Source organism: Aedes aegypti, chromosome 3 (assembly GCF_002204515.2).
Source record: "Aedes aegypti strain LVP_AGWG chromosome 3, AaegL5.0 Primary Assembly, whole genome shotgun sequence".
In the NCBI taxonomy this organism is placed as follows: domain Eukaryota; kingdom Metazoa; phylum Arthropoda; class Insecta; order Diptera; family Culicidae; genus Aedes; species Aedes aegypti.
The window spans coordinates 163,850,061-163,867,414 of NC_035109.1; the positions used below are offsets into that span (position 1 = coordinate 163,850,061).

Sequence of the window (17,354 nt, forward strand, 5' to 3'; positions counted from 1 at the left end):
ACAACGTTGACCATTTTTCGTCTGATTAACACGTAGAGTCCAGTGGATCGAGTCTTAAGTTACCTATGTAGTCCTGGTGGTAACCTGCGTTACCGAATAAATACCCCTTCTAGTGTAAACTCATTGCAAATACTTTGTCAGTGCTTTCCAGCTGGGAACAAAAATTCAATTTACACACAAAAGCAGCAAGACAGAAAATTACAATGGTTATAATGGTTGAGCAGGATTGTAACAAAGGGCGAAAAAAATGTAAAGTAAAATGAAAGTTCCTCCCAGCAGCGAAGGAAGCTGCAAAAAGTGCTTTGCTGCTTATTTTCCACGAATTCGTTGCTTGTTGAGAAGGGAGCTTTTTCCGCAGGCGAAGCTCCATAAAAATGCATCGAATGAAACACCGACAAAGATTAAGATACAATATTTAACTCGCAGACGTTGCATTCGCTCGGGTGTAATTATTTTCGTTAGGTGTAGAAGTAATTACGGAAAACCCGTCAGCGCTTGTTCCTGGACCTGAAAACTGAACCTGACCCGTTTCCCATCCCAGCATTTTGCCTCTGATGTCACGACGGGAGTCTAAGACATCGTGTTTTAAGAGATGAATCGCCTTATTTCTTGTTTTACCATCACTACTGTTTTTCTTTCATTTGCAGTCCCTCCGGACATTATTAACGAAGAGTCGTCAGCAGATATCGCCGTACAGGAAGGAGAAGACGCCACTATTGTGTGTAAAGCGGTTGGCCATCCCACGCCTCGAGTCACCTGGAAACGGGAAGACGGTGAATGTATGCTGCTTCGAAAACCACAGAGCCGGGAGCTGATAAAAGGTAAGACGACACTGAATGATTGTTTTTCCATGAACCCAATTAGAGCAATTTAACAGCGCTGTTGATAGCGCTGGATGATAGCTTATTTATGTTTGATTGACTTTGGAACTGAACTAAATATTGTGACAAATAATAATATTCAGCCTAAATGAATGAGCTACCAGTTTTAGCAACACAGACGTGGGGAATCATAACGATATTTTAAAAGAAAAACAACCGTTATAGTTTAACAAATATTGTAAACCAGTTTTTTCGCTTAAAATCAAAGCAGTGTCCATGAAAATCTATCACCCCAGACAACCAGAAGTCGCATCAAAGTTCATGTAATAACTCGTTTATTCATACGATTTACTTCAAACCCGCAAAACACGATGGATAAAATCATCAGATTGATGAGTGTCCTCACATTGAATTTTTTTTTCTGAGTTCATTATTTTTCGTCCCGTACAATCATACAAAGTAAGTCGAATCAATCCGTAGCAGCTGTCAAATCAACATTTGTTATCATACGTTAAATCGCATAAGATCACAGGTTGGTTCGGTAGAAAATTTATACACTCGAATTGTATGCATCACATAACATATGCACGATATCGCCTCCACTTTTGTACGCAGAAGACCTTTTCGCGACATAAGTGAAATTTTGCACAGACAAAGCCTCCAGGTGATTTAGTTATACGTACATTTGGGTTGTCTGGGACTGCATTACAAATACTACCAGAAATGCCAAGAAATGTTCCTCATATAGATTGTTTTAAGATGCAACGCAACCAAACTTTGAATTTTCAGGAGCACAAATCTGGAGAACCAGACAGCCGTTAGCGCTGAAAATTATATCGATTGATCACTACCAGTGAGTTGATCGAAAAAAACAATCTATTTCTTTCGTTAAAAATATAATATAAATAGAGAAACTGGAGAAAGATAAACTTTCAAAGGTGCTAGTACTGTTTTGATTCATATTACGGACAGCTTTAAATTCCGGATACTCTACTTTGCATGGTAAACATTCCACACGAAGTGTTCCAATTTTTGGTGTTCAAAAGTTCGCACTTTCAAAGCTTTTCTTAATAAGCATTTTCCATAGATATCTATGGAAATTTACAATCCCCAACTGCCTTAAACGTCTTTTTAGTGGTTTGACGATTTCAATTGATCATACGACTTTTCTATTTATGATTTACTTGAGCTGTCCGGAATTCGAATCAAAGTGTTTAGACATATGAGACAAAAGTAAGGAAGCGTCTGGAATAGGGATCATGAACAGTCCATAGAGTAAGGTGGGGCAAAAGTTCGACCTTAGTGGTATAATCAAAGTTTCCAGGAAAATAATAGCAGATGAAACAAAACAAATACCATACAGCGAACCTTCAACATATTGGCTATAAGTTTGCTGAACAAACTTGTGTCAAAATATTTACCCATTTTTAGTTATAACAGTTTCAAAATTGATTGTCTTAAACGAACTTTTGCCCCACCGGTGGGGCAAGAGTTCTAATCTAGTGTGGGGCAAAAGTTCGTTGGCTAAAACACAAAATATCAATACTTTTATGCCAGGATCTTCAATAAATCCAGCCAGTTCATTTGTTTCGCTGACGACGTGGACATTGTCGGAAGAACGTTCCAGGTGGTTGCTGAACAGTATACCAGGCTGAAACGTGAAGCAGATCGGGTTGGATTGAAGGTAAATACGTCGAAGACGAAATATCTGCTGGCTGGAGGAACCGAGCGCGATAGAGCTCGCATAGGCAGACGCGTGACGATCGACGGGGATGAGTTCGAGGTGGTGGACGAATTCGTCTATCTCGGATCATTGATAACGTCGGATAACAACTGCAGCAGAGAAATTCGAAGACGTATCATCGCCGGAAGTCGTGCTTACTATGGACTCCACAAGACCTTGCGGTCTGGTAAACTTCACTTCCGTACTAAGTGTACCATGTACAAGACGCTAATAAGACCGGTAGTCCTCTACGGGCATGAGACGTGGACAATGCTCGAAGAGGACCTGCAAGCGCTAGGAGTTTTTGAACGACGTGTGCTTAGGACGATCTTCGGCGGAGTATGTGAGAACGGCGTATGGAGGAGAAGAATGAACCACGAGCTTGCGCAACTCTACGGTGAACCCAGTATCACGAAAGTCGCCAAAGCTGGAAGGGTACGATGGGCGGGACACGTTGTGAGAATGCCGGACAACAATCCCGCAAAAATGGTGTTCAACTCAAATCCGGCCGGTACAAGACGAAGGGGAGCGCAACGAGCTAGGTGGTTTGACCAAGTGGAGCAGGATCTTGGAAGTGTGGGGCGATCGAGGAATTGGAGGTTAGCAGCCATGGACCGAGTTAGTTGGCGTAACATTGTGGCGCAGGTCATGTCTTGAAGGACGTAGCGCCAGCAAAAGTAAAGTAAGTAATGCCAGGCATACTTTTTACCAGCCGTAAACTTATGTTTGCCGAAAAATATACACTAAATTTTCATCAAAAAATGCCCAAAACAGGGTTAATTGTAATACACCCAAAAAATAGCAGTTTTTCGCAAAACTAAGTGAAAATTTATAATTTTTGTGACATTTTTCGCACGATCAGGCAAATTTCGCTAAATTTGAAGATAATATGTAGATTTAAGGAAATTTGAAAAATTTTCCGTGGTTTTATACATGGGTCGAACTTTTGCCCCGCAGATTCGAACTTTTGCCCCGCTATGGGCCAAAAATTGATTCCAACTATTTATGGAAAAACTAATACACGTCAAAGCATCCTTATGATAGGCCTAGAAACGCCCTTACATAAAATATTGAAAAATATTTTATCTTCATTTGGTTCCATGCATCGAAAGTTTGACCAAATATTACAATATTTACGTCGAAAAACAACAAATAGCCATAACATTTCCAAATCTCAATCGATTTTTATGATATTTGGAGTGAAAGTCTCTTACTTGTATAGCATTCGAACCACCATGACATTTATAAGTTTTGATTTGATTTGAGCTAGAAATCTTAAAAAGAAACTCTTTCCCCACTCGAACTTTTGCCCCACTTTACTCTACATTTTTATTTATTTAAAAAGGTTTTATGATGTAACATGGTTAAAAGAACTAGTCCATTATTTCAGTTAATACTAATGCCAAGAAGAAGAGTCCATGAATTCATTCATGGACTCTGGACTGTTTTTTTCTGAGCTCTTGAAAAGCTTCCGGGATATCATTAGGCGGAAGAAATGCCTTTGCAACAACTTTCTTGTAAAATAGTTGCAATCGATAGCTATTTCCATACTCGGCCTGTAGCCCACTTTGCTTCAGTTTTTAAACCAATCTGCGTTAAGTTGAAATAGCAACGTTAAGGAAACTAGCATCTGGAAACACTCTTTGAGCTGCGTTCATGGAAGCTAATTCGAAATCGATCAAAATCATGTCTGGGTCAAGCTGGCAGTGTAGTGTTTCTGCTATTGTAGTAAGGCTACTGAACGCAGACTCGTAAGTGCCTTCGGTTTTCTTAGGAAGCAACTTGTCTACCAATGGAACGTATCGTCGAACAGCACCATCGCCAATATTCCCATTGATAGAAATTATTTAGGCAAAGTGTTTTGGTGCTGTCGAAAACGTCCCATCCATGATCCACATTTTTGCTATCGACAAAACCTTTATATCTGCATTTGTCGTGAACAACATGATGCGACCATTTTCGGTTGCATAGTTCTGTTGGAGAAAACACTCTCCGTCCAACGTTTGCTTGAACTTTTCTTCAATAGCCACGTTGTGCCATAAACCGTTATTAACGCAAAAAAATGTCCAAGAATTTGGCACCTACCATTCGAAAGATATAGTATTCATATATCTTTTGAATACGATTGTCAGCCCTATAAACATTTTTTGTAAAGTATGTACTTCAATATAGCAAAGCCCTAGCCTAATAGCCAAATTATTGGACATTTTTTTGCGTTAATAACGGTTTCTGGCACACCGTGATAGCATCAAAGTCCTCGCAATCCTGAGGTTCTTTTGGCGTATCGCTTTTCCGAGATCGTTGTACATTCTTCGATTCTTAATATTGTAGATTGCACCTAGAAGTAGTGTAAAACCATTCTAGTTAATCAGAAGAACAGTTGCTATGCCAACGCTTCTTCACCGTTTTTCAGTTCGATGAAAAATCAGCTATTACCGAAAAAGTAGCGGAACTACATAAAACCACAGAGAACAGACCTGGAGGCCCGAACAAAATTCCATCGAAATCATGTGTAAAGGTAGTTGATATATTTACATATTATAATTGTTATAATAGATTACGATGTTGTATAGATGTATGCTGCCCATAAAAGCATATCTGTCCCATCCATATGAATATTGAACCAACACCTTTTTTCACCGCAACATTCATGTTTTTACATATACTTTACAATGCACATAAAAATTTACGCACTTTGTTTGAAAATGTGTGGAAAAATATGTAGTTGATGCAGTCCCATATTGAAAAATAAAGGCATAACAGTCTCTATATGAACTTTCAATCCAAATAGCATCTTCAAAACGTGAATTGTGTTCAAGTTTATATTTTTGGCTGATCAATAGAAGCAAAATGAGTTAGTTGTGCGGTAAATTCGAAAGAATATTACATGCAAAAATGTACTAGAAAATTATGAAAATTTGTATGAGAAGACAAACTTTAAACTTTGAACGCTGTTTTCTCAATGCCTACTAATTCCATATGGGACAGTTATGCTTTTATGGACAGTATGGTTCTTCTTCTTCTTTTTCTTGGCATTGCGCCCTCACTGGGACAAAGCCTGATTCTAGCTTAGTGTTCTTATGAGCACTTCCACAGTCATTAACTGAGAGCTTTCTTTGCCCAAATTGCCGATTTTCGTATATCGTGTGGCAGGTACGATTATGCTAAGCAAACTTCTTGTGTTTTTAAAGCCGTTACAACTTTTTCAAACATAAATGAAGTTTGTGGTGATCAATTTGAGTTTGATATTGAGAAAAAAATTGGAAATATACTAATAAACTTGATAAATAAATAATATATTTGAAAACACAACACAAAATAAAAATTCTCTTGAGCGTTAACGGAAGGTATTGCGTAGGGTTTCGTTCTATTTCGTCGTAAGCGCTATTTTTCGTCGTATCAAACTTAAAATGTTCCACTACGGCGGATATTCTACTTTACCTGCAACAGAAATTATTTTTGTGAAAACTGTCATGGTTTGTACACTTGTACACCAAAAATGCAGTAAAACTACCGTAACCTGGGGTGAAGTTGATCACTTTTGAGCGATTCTATTCTATAATTCCTAGTAGTATGCAGGTATTATCATCCAAATATTTGTAAAACCTGTACTGGTTGAATGTTTATCGAATTACCTACCTTGATACCTTGATGGCTACAGCGTTGCGTCACGCCATTGCCGGGCGTATTGTAGAGCTCCATCTTCGTCGGTCTTGTGCGAAACTTCTCCAGTTGCCCCGAAAGTTTAGGGTCGCCAGGTCCTCTTCCACTGCGTACAGCCAGCGTATTCGTGGTCTTCCCTGAAGCCGCTGACCTCTACCTGTTTCCCTGCTGAATATTATTTTCACAATTCTATCTTCCGACTTTCGCACTAAGTGATCAGCCCACTGAAGTCTGCCGTATTTTACACGATTGATAATATTCGCATCGTTGTACACTTGATACAACTCGTGATTCATGCCTTTGTGCCACACACCATTTTCGAGTTTCCCACCGAGTATTGTCTGCAGCACTTTACGCTCGAAAACACCGAGAGCTTTCCAGTCTGACTCTTTCAACGACCACGCTTCGTGCCCGTAGAGTCACCGGAAGAGTCAATGTTTTATATAGAGCGAATTTTGTTTCCGTTTGCAAGCTGCGGGACCTAAGCTGGTTACGTAGTCCGTAAAAGGTCCTATTCGCAGTCGCAACACGTCTTTTCACTTCGCGGGAAACGTCGTCGTCATATGTCACAAGTCTTCCAAGGTAAACAAATTCTTAAACAATTTCAAACACATCCCCATCAAACACTACGTCAGCACCTACACCACCATGCCTGACTCTATCTCTACCTGCAACCATGTACTTCGTTTTGGTAGAATTAATGGTCAGGCCTATCCTCGCTGTCTCCCTCTTTAGAGGCACGAAGGCCTCTTCCACTGACCTGCGATCGATTCCAATTAGGTCTATATCGTCCGCAAAGCCAAGGAGCATGTGCGACCTTGTGATAAAAGTGCCATTTCTCGTCACGTCAGATCTCCTAATAGCACCCTAGAGTGCAATGTTGAACAGTAAATTCGAAAGTGCGTCTCCCTGCTTCGACACCTCGTCTGCGGTACGAACACTTGATTTTGAACCATCCAGCGTAGCACGTATCAGCCTAATTTCGTCGGAAAACCATTTTAAGACATTATCTGCCAAATCTCATTTATTTTCACTGAGTCGTACGCCGCCTTGAAATCAATAAACATATGGTGATTCTGCAAGTTATACTCCCGGACTTTGTCTAGGATCATTCGCAAACTAAAAATCTGGTCCGTTGTCGAACGGCCCTCACGAAAACCAGCTTGGTATTCGCCGACGAAGGATTCTTCGAGTGGTCTCAGTCTGTTAAACAGGATGTGCGACAGAATTTTGTACGCCGAATTCAGCAGGGTAATTCCTCTGTAATTGGCACACTCCAGTCTGTGCCATTTCTTGTAGATAAAACGGATGAGGCCATCCAACCAGCCGGTGGGCAATTCTTCGTCCTCCCATACCTTCAGAAGTACTCGGTGGATCGACTGGTAAAGCTGCTCGCTTCCGTGCTTGAGAAGCTCGACCGGGATCTCGTCCTTCCCAGCAGCCTTACAGTTCTCCAGCTCGCTGATAGCCTTTTTAACCCCTCCTATGGTTGGTGGGTCCCCAGCTTGATCGTCGTCATCCATGTTCATCCTGGTTCTCGCTACATTTCCATTTTCACCGTTCAACAATTGCTGAAAGAGCTCCTTCCACCTGGCAGCCACCACCGTTTTATCGGTCAGCAAATTCCCTTCTCGATCATTGCACATGGCAGGCACTGGTACGGTATTGTGCCGCGCGCCATAGACCATTGCATAGAATCTCCGCATATCATTCCGGTTCATGCTTCTTGAGCGTCAGCTACTACACTTTCTTCGAGCTGCCTTTTCTTTCTGCGGTGGATTCGCTTTTCTTCGGCTCTCGCTGCCCTGTACCGCTCTCTGTTCTGTCGGGTACCGGCCACAAGCATACGGCTTCTGGCGACATTCTCCATGTCTGTCACCCTCTGGCACTCTTCATCGAACCAGTCGTTTCGTTTTCGTCGTTGACCAGTGCCGATCACTTGCCGCGCCGTTGTTGTCACAGCTTCTTGGACAGGGTCCCCAGGCTGTCGACGTCTCCAGCAACGTTGATTCCTCCCCCTGCTCGTCTAGTTACTGACGGTACTGCGCAGCTACCCCATCAGTCGACAAGCGTTGTATATTGAAGCGCAGCGTTCTGTTTGTTGTGGAGCTCGTGACGCTGGATAACCGCGCCCGAGTTTTAGCTACAACGAGATAATGATCCGAGTCGATATTAGGGCCTCGGAAGGTCCTGACATCTATGACATCTGAGAAATGTCGCCCATCAACCAACACGTGGTTTATTTGGGAGCAGGCATCGCCACTCGGGAGTCGCCAGGTGTGTTTGCGGATATTCTTTCGTACGAAGTAGGTACTGCTAATTGCCATCCCTCTAGCAGCAGCGAAGGTTACTAGCCGCAGGCCATTATCATTGGTAACGGAATGAAGGCTTTCCGTTCCAATGACGAGTTGGAAAAAATCCTCTTTCCCGATCTGCACATTTGCGTCGCCGATGACTATCTTGACGTCTTGTTTTGGGCACTTTCCATAGGCCTTATCCAGGCTCTCATAGAACTCATCCTTCATGTCATCGGGCTTATCGTTCGTTGGCGCATATATGCTGATCAGGCTGTAGTTAAAGAACTTGCCCTTCATTCTCAACACACAGATTCGGTCGCTTACCGGTTTCCACCGAATAATTCGCTTCATCTGCTTCCCAATCACTATGAAGCCAACTCCACGTTTTGCTCTGTCGCCACCGCTGTAGTAGATGTGGTACTTGAATGAAGTGTTGGCAATGGGGTCCACCGCTCGGAATTCGCGTTCTACGGTTGTAGACTCCAAGAGGCAAAACCTCGTTTTACAATCTAAGCTTCCTCGTTTTTTCACGCTGATTCAATTGACGAATCATTTCAATTCACGAGCCTCCGATCTAGTTCGTAAATTGAGGTAACAGTGTGTATACAAATCGTCAAAATGATATGTACTCCTCTAAGGACATGAAACGTGCACTATACAGGAGGATGGCCTGGAAACCGGGCATGGTCTCAGGCATGGTAAAGAATGCTAACTGTATCTGTTTGATGGGGCTATCACCTTAACTTTAGCTGACGTGAGAGGGCTTTGTGTACTCAGCCTTTGAACGTCAAAACAGACGCTGCTTAAGATTATGGAATGTCTGAATTCTTACTTATTTGTATAATTGCTAGCCAAACAAAACAAAAAGAAACTTGGAAAATTACAACAATCCATACGTGAGGAAACCTGAGCGACAAGTGCGGAAATAATCAAATGCAATTTTTACCCAAAATTGCGTTTCCAGAATTTGAATCTGTTTGGAATATGAAAAAAAGAAACTATGTTTATGTTACACCTTCAAGGAGAATGGAATATTGTATCTGTTATACAAAACCGCCCCAATGTTTCACTCCTTCTTTGTGTCCACCTGGGATACAAATCAAACCGAATCGAACAAGTGGCGCTCAACATTCCGCTCCACTGTTACTCAAAGATTCCTGCTCGTGGACAAAAGTTCAATGCAAATAGATTTTTCGAAACAATTTTCCAGAAATAGCAAAATCCTACCCCCGTTGACGACGATGGTTGGTGGCGTCATTTCGCAATAAACGAACATTCCGCGCACCAGTTTGTAGTATAGAAGTACTGTAGTGGCATCCACGAGCCGAGCGGTGAACAAACAACCAACGGGTGGTGCGGAAGGTGAGCATAGCGTTGCTCTCTAGGCCATAGTTTCCAAAACTGCGGGTCGCGACCCTCCGCGGGGTCAAATTGTCAACTATTTCACAAAAATTACCAAATTTTACGCAAATAGTTAATTGCATTAAAGGCATTTCTAAAATGTTGTAAGCGAGTATTCTCTAAGCACGAGACTACCATCATCAGGATTTTATTAGTTTTCATACTTTTTATTAATTATGGTTATTGGTTTTCGGCTAACCAGCAGTGGAAGTTTTAACAACTACCTAAAACTAAACAATACTGGTACTCCGAATTATATTAAATGTACACATTTTATAAAAAATACACGTTTTCCAGATGAGAATCAACCTCACGTTGGAAGAGCTCATGACAATACTTAACTGAGAAGCATGTTTCGTCAGAGCTGGGATATAACGCCAGAAATAAGAAGGCTAGATGGGTCGTGTCTGTGACAAGGTTTGGGAACCCATGCCCTAAGCCAAGCGAACGTTCGTTGTATGTAGCGGGCTGCTGCTGTCGGCATACTCAAAGAAATATGCAATAACTCTCGAAGCTGCGCAGCAGACGAGGAGCGATATAAAAATATTTTCGCACATTACTTAAATTTTCAGTTTGCACAGCGTGTGCTGGATATTGTCGTCGTTCTTGGCTTCCGAAAGCTGGCATCTCTTCAACGGGCACCCAGGAGGACAAACGCCGAAACTGCCACAACTGAAACACAAGCAGTAGGTTCCTACAAAGTTTTACGTATTCGTTCGTTTTCTAGTACGGCGAACGTTATTTATGTTGGCTTTACTTCATCGGCCAGGCTGCATCGTGAACTTTGCCATCCTGCGTCCTCAAAGTGGCAAGAAATGAAACATGCGCTGAGGGTATGCGATAAGGACGGTTCATTTTATAAAGTGGACACTTTGTCCATGCTGTATCTTTTTGATTTATCAATGAAATTTAAATCGGTTTTCTGTACATCGTTCGACTAGGATTGTATAATGTTGATAATAAAAAATTCTCCAAAATAATCAAATTTCACACGAATATGGAATAACGATTAGAACGGTCGATTTTTAGAGGTTATCAAAATCAATGATAGTTAGTTGTTGGCTAGAAAATTCGACAATTTGTATTTTTTATTTTCAAAAATGGCTTGTTCTTCGAAAGCATCATCGATCAGAAGCCTGATGAAAAAAATAAGTTATTCTTGGAGCAACAATTTTACTGATATAATAAAATCATTTTTCCCCTATATTATTTAGAGAAAAATATTTTTACCCGTATAGGCCTGAGTGAAAGCAGAAATTCTAAAACCCCCACCGCTCAGCGAATTCTTAATGGATTCGAATGATTTTTTGTCAGTATACTGGCTTACATATCTAGTTTCTAGAAGTGGACAGAGGAACGCGGAAATATTCATGTGGTCGAAGTTATTCCGATGGTTCACTGGGTCAGGTAAAAGTCAGAAAAAGTCAAATGTTTTAAAGGAAAGGCGTGCTGTAAGGATGGAGGAATGGAAACGTAGGGAAACGGTTTATTCTCCATCTCTGGTTCTAGCAAATGTTATGAATTAATAGATAGACTATGATAGATTAATAGTGGGAGATAAAAGCAAATGAAAGATACAACAACAAACTTTGTAGTACAAAGAAAGGGACGGGTCTTGGATTGAACCCATGACCTTCTGCTCATGAAGCAGAAGTGGTAGCCATTGGACCACCAACCATGTCTCATTTAATTTATTTATTATGCTTCAATCCAAACAAAATCAAAAACAAACATTTCGTTCTATTGACTCCGTGCAATTCCATGATATTTCGTTTCTAACGGTACTTAACGGAATCATTCAAAATATCGCATATCCTTAACATGTTCCTCTTGTATAGTTGATACTGCTTAAATATCAAGTTTAAACTGAGTAATGAAAATTCATTTTCAATATGTAAGTTTGTTTCACAGTTCTTAAAGCGAGAGCTTCTACGAAAAATCTTACACAGTTCCAGTTGGCGTACACAAATTTCAAGAAAGACCTCCATCAGCTTTCTTCCTCAGCCACAGGAAAACGATGAAATGGGTCGCAAAATGCCATGGTCTACTTTCTCATGCTTTGGCCAACCATGGCGATAGTAGCAGCTCGGAATCTCCACCCACCAATCCCTCTCTTGGACAGCAGGAACGACATCAAAGAATTTCAATTTGCGATGATATTTCAACCTGAGATAATCGGATTAGTTTAGGCAAACAGGATCCCAAATCAGTTTGTTACTACTTGTTTGCTTGAGCATGGCAGATGAACTGCGTTTATTTCTGTGTCGCTGCATTGCGATTGAAGTGGGATTGGGGTTTCAATTATGTTGGCATATGCTCTGAAGCGCTGATAATACTCTTGGGAACTGTAGCAAATCTTGGAACAGTTTTGTTAAATCTGGAGATTATGATGCACAACTATAGTACATGTCGTTATATGGAAAATAGCAAAATAGGAAGTTATTAAAGCAAACCCGATTAACGTAATGGTATTAGTCATGAACTTGCTAATATTTGTTTGTGTAATATGGCATCATCATCACTTCGGAAAAATATACACGCCTAGTTTTATTAAATGGAAGCCGAGTTTCATACATATGGTACCGTAATTTCGGGTGAAATTGAACACTTTTCACTGTTTCCATTTCTGTTTTCTATGATGTTGCCAATTCCAAACAACCTAATGCAGGAAAACAAGTATGACAGTGAGCCTCATTGATTTATATACTAAAATTTTCATACAGTTGTGATTTTAGTGCTGAAAATCGTCTCTAAAATAAAAAATCAAGGAATTCCATTTCGGGGTGAAATTGATCACCTGTCAAAACCATTATTGTTAGTTTTGAAAACAACTTTACTCATTTAATTTGAGCCTCCTGAATCCAAATATGCTTGCCAAATTCTTAACAATGCATAATTTATGGAAATAATAAACAATTAATTTTCAAGAATACCGCAGAAAACGCCTAACTGTAGGCAATTTCTGAAGGAATCTTCTGATAACTATAGAAAAATCAATTATTACAAGAAAATTAACAAATTGGTACGAATTTTGATGATAAAATTCGTTTTGGGGATATATTTCAAGCATCCTTACAAATTTTCAGGTTGACACCATGTCCAAGTCCTTGTTTAAAACTATAAGTTTATAGATGTCTGCCAATACCACACAGAACAAAATTATGGAATTTTTAATTATTTTCATAGAAATATATATTCCTGAACACAAAAAGCTTCACAACATGCAATTCGACAATAGTTAAGACAAACAACGTTCATTTATATAGGTTGCATTGATTTCTGTGCTCTATTAGAGGGAAATAAAATCGTGTGATACAGTGATCAATTTCACCCGAATTTACTGTATTCGGTTTTTATTGGCTAATAGCTATTCTACTAAACAGTTCGAAAATTAATCAACGATTAGTTTGTTGTTTACAACAGCAGGAAGTTTCGTCTTTTTTCTTTTTTATTCTTTCATTATTATTATTTCACACATAGAAGGGATTAATGTCTAGGTGTTTTGTGCATGGCAACATTACAGGTCAGCAATGGTTAACAGCTATTGACTTTAACACTTCATTAGTCGTGTTGTTGTATTTTGTACAACAGTTATGAAAAAAACCTCGCTTATGGTACACAGCATCTACTAGTGCGGTGATTCTGACACCAAATTGTTTATCAGAACATATCTTAAAACTACTTCTGCTTTTTATGCTTCTTCCTTTTTTTAAGTTCGTCAACTAAAGTAAAGTTCAAAACTGAAAGTGCAGCTACCTCCAGAAAGCCAACAAAACAAAAAAAATCATTAGTTGGCTAGGCAAAACAAAGCCTGCCTATGTATTTACTTCATTCGATGCGTTGAAAATTCTGTACAAACATATTTGTATATCCAGTGTCTGCATCTTAAAGATAGTAAGTACTGCACCTTATGCAATGTGAAACGTTTTACCCAGATCAAATCTAAACTGTTATGCATCGAAAAGCCAATCAATATGTTTTTCAATTTCAATGCATTTCGCTGGATAATTTAAAATGATCCGCCAGCTCACCACGATAATCGCCCCCGTTTTGAGTAATTTTACGCTCGTTCTGCTCCCAAGCACCGCATTAGAATCTCTTTCCGGTTCCTGCTGCTCAGCATCAGCATCGGCAGATGATTGAAACTGGGTGGCAACTCAGTTTCCATCATCACCAACCGACGACGACGAATGAAGCTCTCTACTGGGAGAGCACATTTCGCGACATCATTTGATCTCATTTCCTGGCAACATTAAGCATAAATTATTCAGCATTTCTAAGTATGTAGATTCCCTGGGATGTATCTGTATGTGCAATGCATATGTATGTGTGCAGCTTAAGATGGCTTGCCTTGTGCTCTTGCTCCTTCATTGTTTATGTTGCAATTATCGTGCCACATGGCTTCAGAAATATGGTTCATTATGATCCAACACTTTGTCTGTATGAAGATATGGTACGACAAGGGCTCGAAGGCAATTGCTTCTTTGTGGATTGTTTGCTTGCTAATACCATAAGTTGATTAAAACAAATATTTGTCTGTTGAAAAAAAAAAACATTTTATCAGCAAGTCAAGCTGAAGGCTGTAAGTTGAAGCCTCGTCTATCATATACAAAAAGTTCGGGGAAAAAGGGTTATTCGGGGAAATGGCGGTCGGAGAAATCACATGCCTAGAAAAATATCACAATCGTCGAAAATATATACCTTGAGGTGTCGAAATTTCATATCGAATTATTGAAAATGCATACTGAATGCTTATGCTAATTATAAGTTTCTCACTTACGAAGATCTCGCAAAAACACAAAATTTGTCTGTCGTCGCACTTTCGGCTACCTCTAAGGGTGCGTTTATCCTTTGTAAAGTAAAAGTGCAACTATGTTGCTACTCGACCCAACCGAGAGCGATTTCCCAATCCTTTCCCACGAACAAAAAACAAAATCATTCGTGCTGCAATCTCTGTGGCTAGGTAAGAGAAAGCTAAAGAGTTGAAAACGAACGATGAGCTTTATTAAATTCCACGAAAGAAACTTCGAACCCTACTTGGAACGTACTGAGCAAGCCCTTCAGACAGTATCATCACATCGAGCGAAAGCACGAACGACGAGTGCATGGTAAACGAAACTTTAATATTAAATTTTACGATACATTAGACCTGTAGAGCATCAACCGCCGAGAGGTGGACCACATTCCTGCAAATACTGGCACAAGTTCAGCGTTCTGAGTCGTGCAACATACATACATATGTGTGCCTTTTCCAAACGATGCGCGTATTCACCTATGGGAGTTTGGAACATTTACACCGAACCGAATGTTGAGAGACAGTCGGTATAGATCACTTCGCTTCTGGAACTAGTTTAATAAATTCGTCCAAGTACGCAAAAACAGTCGCAATGTGTATTCTCACTGTAAGCACCACAATGTACGAAAAATACGACAAGTAGCTTTCCCTCGAGTCTGGCAACTTTTAACCGATACATTTCTAGAAGCTTAAATCGAGCTAGTAGGTAGCAACAGATATTAACAAGGGAAGAAGGTGTTTGCAGCTGCAGCTGTAGTTCAAATGTTTCTCGTGATTACGTGTGTAGGTTTTCCATGAAGTTTTCAGACGAAAGGCACAATATAGACCACTAAAGCAGGGCCGGATTGAACTTTGGGCAGATTTTCTGGGAACCGAAATGAAAAAGTTCGACTTTTTTACAAGCAGGCCATATTGTTCAACTGCTTCTGTGATACTTAACTTCGCAATACTTCCACTAGCCTTAAACCACTCAGAGCAATAGCGTATCATACACTGATTCTACCTTTCCGAGTAAAATTTGATTATAAAATCTTATCAAATACTGTTTTTAATAGCACATTTTTAAAGTTTATGATAACCTTTTTCTTAATCTGAATTCAATTATAAAATTTGATAAATCCAATCTGACATTATGTTCGTTTATCAAACAATAAATCCAATTTGAAATTATGTTCGTTTATCAAACAACGTGGTCAGAGTGTTGTGTGGGATCTTTTTCCCAGAAAACTTTTTAAATATCATATGGTCGGTGTTCTGACAGATTGGACCAAGTGTTTTAGAAAAATGTAGCCCAGGCATCCGAAATATCAAAATATTTGCATTATTTGCTGTCATAATAGAACTTTTTCTTTTTCGCGTTACGTCCCCACTGGGACAGAGCCTGCTTCTCAGCTTAGTGTTCTTATTAGCACTTCCACAGTTATTAACTGAGAGCTTACTATGCCCATGACCATTTTTGCATGCGTATATCGTGTAGCAGGTACGAAGATACTCTATGCCCTGGGAAGTCGAGAAAATTTCCAACCCGAAAAGATGCTCGACCGGTGGGATTCGAACCCATGACCCTCAGCTTGGTCTTGCGCACATAAGAACACTAAGCTGGGAAGCAGGCTCTGTCCCAGTGGGGACGTAAACGCCAGAAAGAAGAAAAAGAAGAAACTTTATGAATAACTCTAGGAATTCGGTTAAAAATCGGATCTTACCTGACATCATTTGAACAATCAATCAACTGTTGGAAATGGATGTTGTGGATGTTTCATATAATATTTTTTCTCAAAATTCCTCCAAAAATACATTTGAATATAAATAAATCATAGGAAAAACATTCATGGCTTCGTTTAGGGCTTCGGGGTTTATTTTTGTAATTATATTTTTTCTATGAATATCTCTAATAACTCTGCCAAATGTGACTCTGCAGAATCCATAGAAAATTTCTCAACACAAACAAATTCCGGGATAAATCCTTCACATACTTTCTGAAATAATTTCTGAAGAATTTTTGAAGGAATTTCTGAAGAAACTTTTGGATGGGTTTTTAAAATATTCTTATTAAAATAGGTTTTTTAGGACTTTATTCAATGCAGGTTTTATCACTACTTCTTGAACTCTATAAATTTCTGCAAAGCTAGTTCTCATAAAAAGTCCTGGATAGATGCTTGAAGTGTTTTTAGAAGAAATATCTGACTTTTAGGTGTATTTTTCAGCAATTCTTGTGAAAAGACATGTTGAAATTTACGTATAAAATGCTGGACGAAGCTTTTATATTATGCTACTGAGAAAATAACTTTTAGGGGTTTCTAAAGAATATCCACAGAGTGGCTTTTATATGAATCTATGCATGAGTTTTGGTGTTTAAGGAGTAATTCTTGATTATTGGGCACATTGTAGGTCTTGATTTTGAAAAAAAAAATATTAAAAAATAATTTATAAAACGACATTAAAGAATTCAAAGATTTTTTTTAAGATATCCCTGGAAAAGCTTTTGTATAAATCATGACAAAATAAAAAAAAAACATCCAGGAAATTTGGTGGAAGAATCCTTGATACAATTGTGGAACATGTATAGCAAAGTCCCAGTAGAAATGGATAGGGGTAATATCTGTAAAAATGTGTTGACGGTATCCCAAAAACCTTAATTTGAAAAATTTCAAAGA

The 17,354-nt window shown here is 39.4% G+C and overlaps 1 protein-coding gene across 1 annotated transcript in view; it reads left to right on the forward strand.

Moving 5' to 3' along the window:
- The window catches only part of LOC5578435 (lachesin), a 334,955-nt gene that overhangs the window by 212,687 nt on the left and 104,914 nt on the right, over nucleotides 1-17,354 (forward strand). Inside the window, exon 4 of the mRNA XM_021849376.1 lies at nucleotides 648-821. Coding sequence (XP_021705068.1) covers nucleotides 648-821 — 174 coding nt within the window. The remainder of the gene's footprint in view (nucleotides 1-647; nucleotides 822-17,354) is intronic.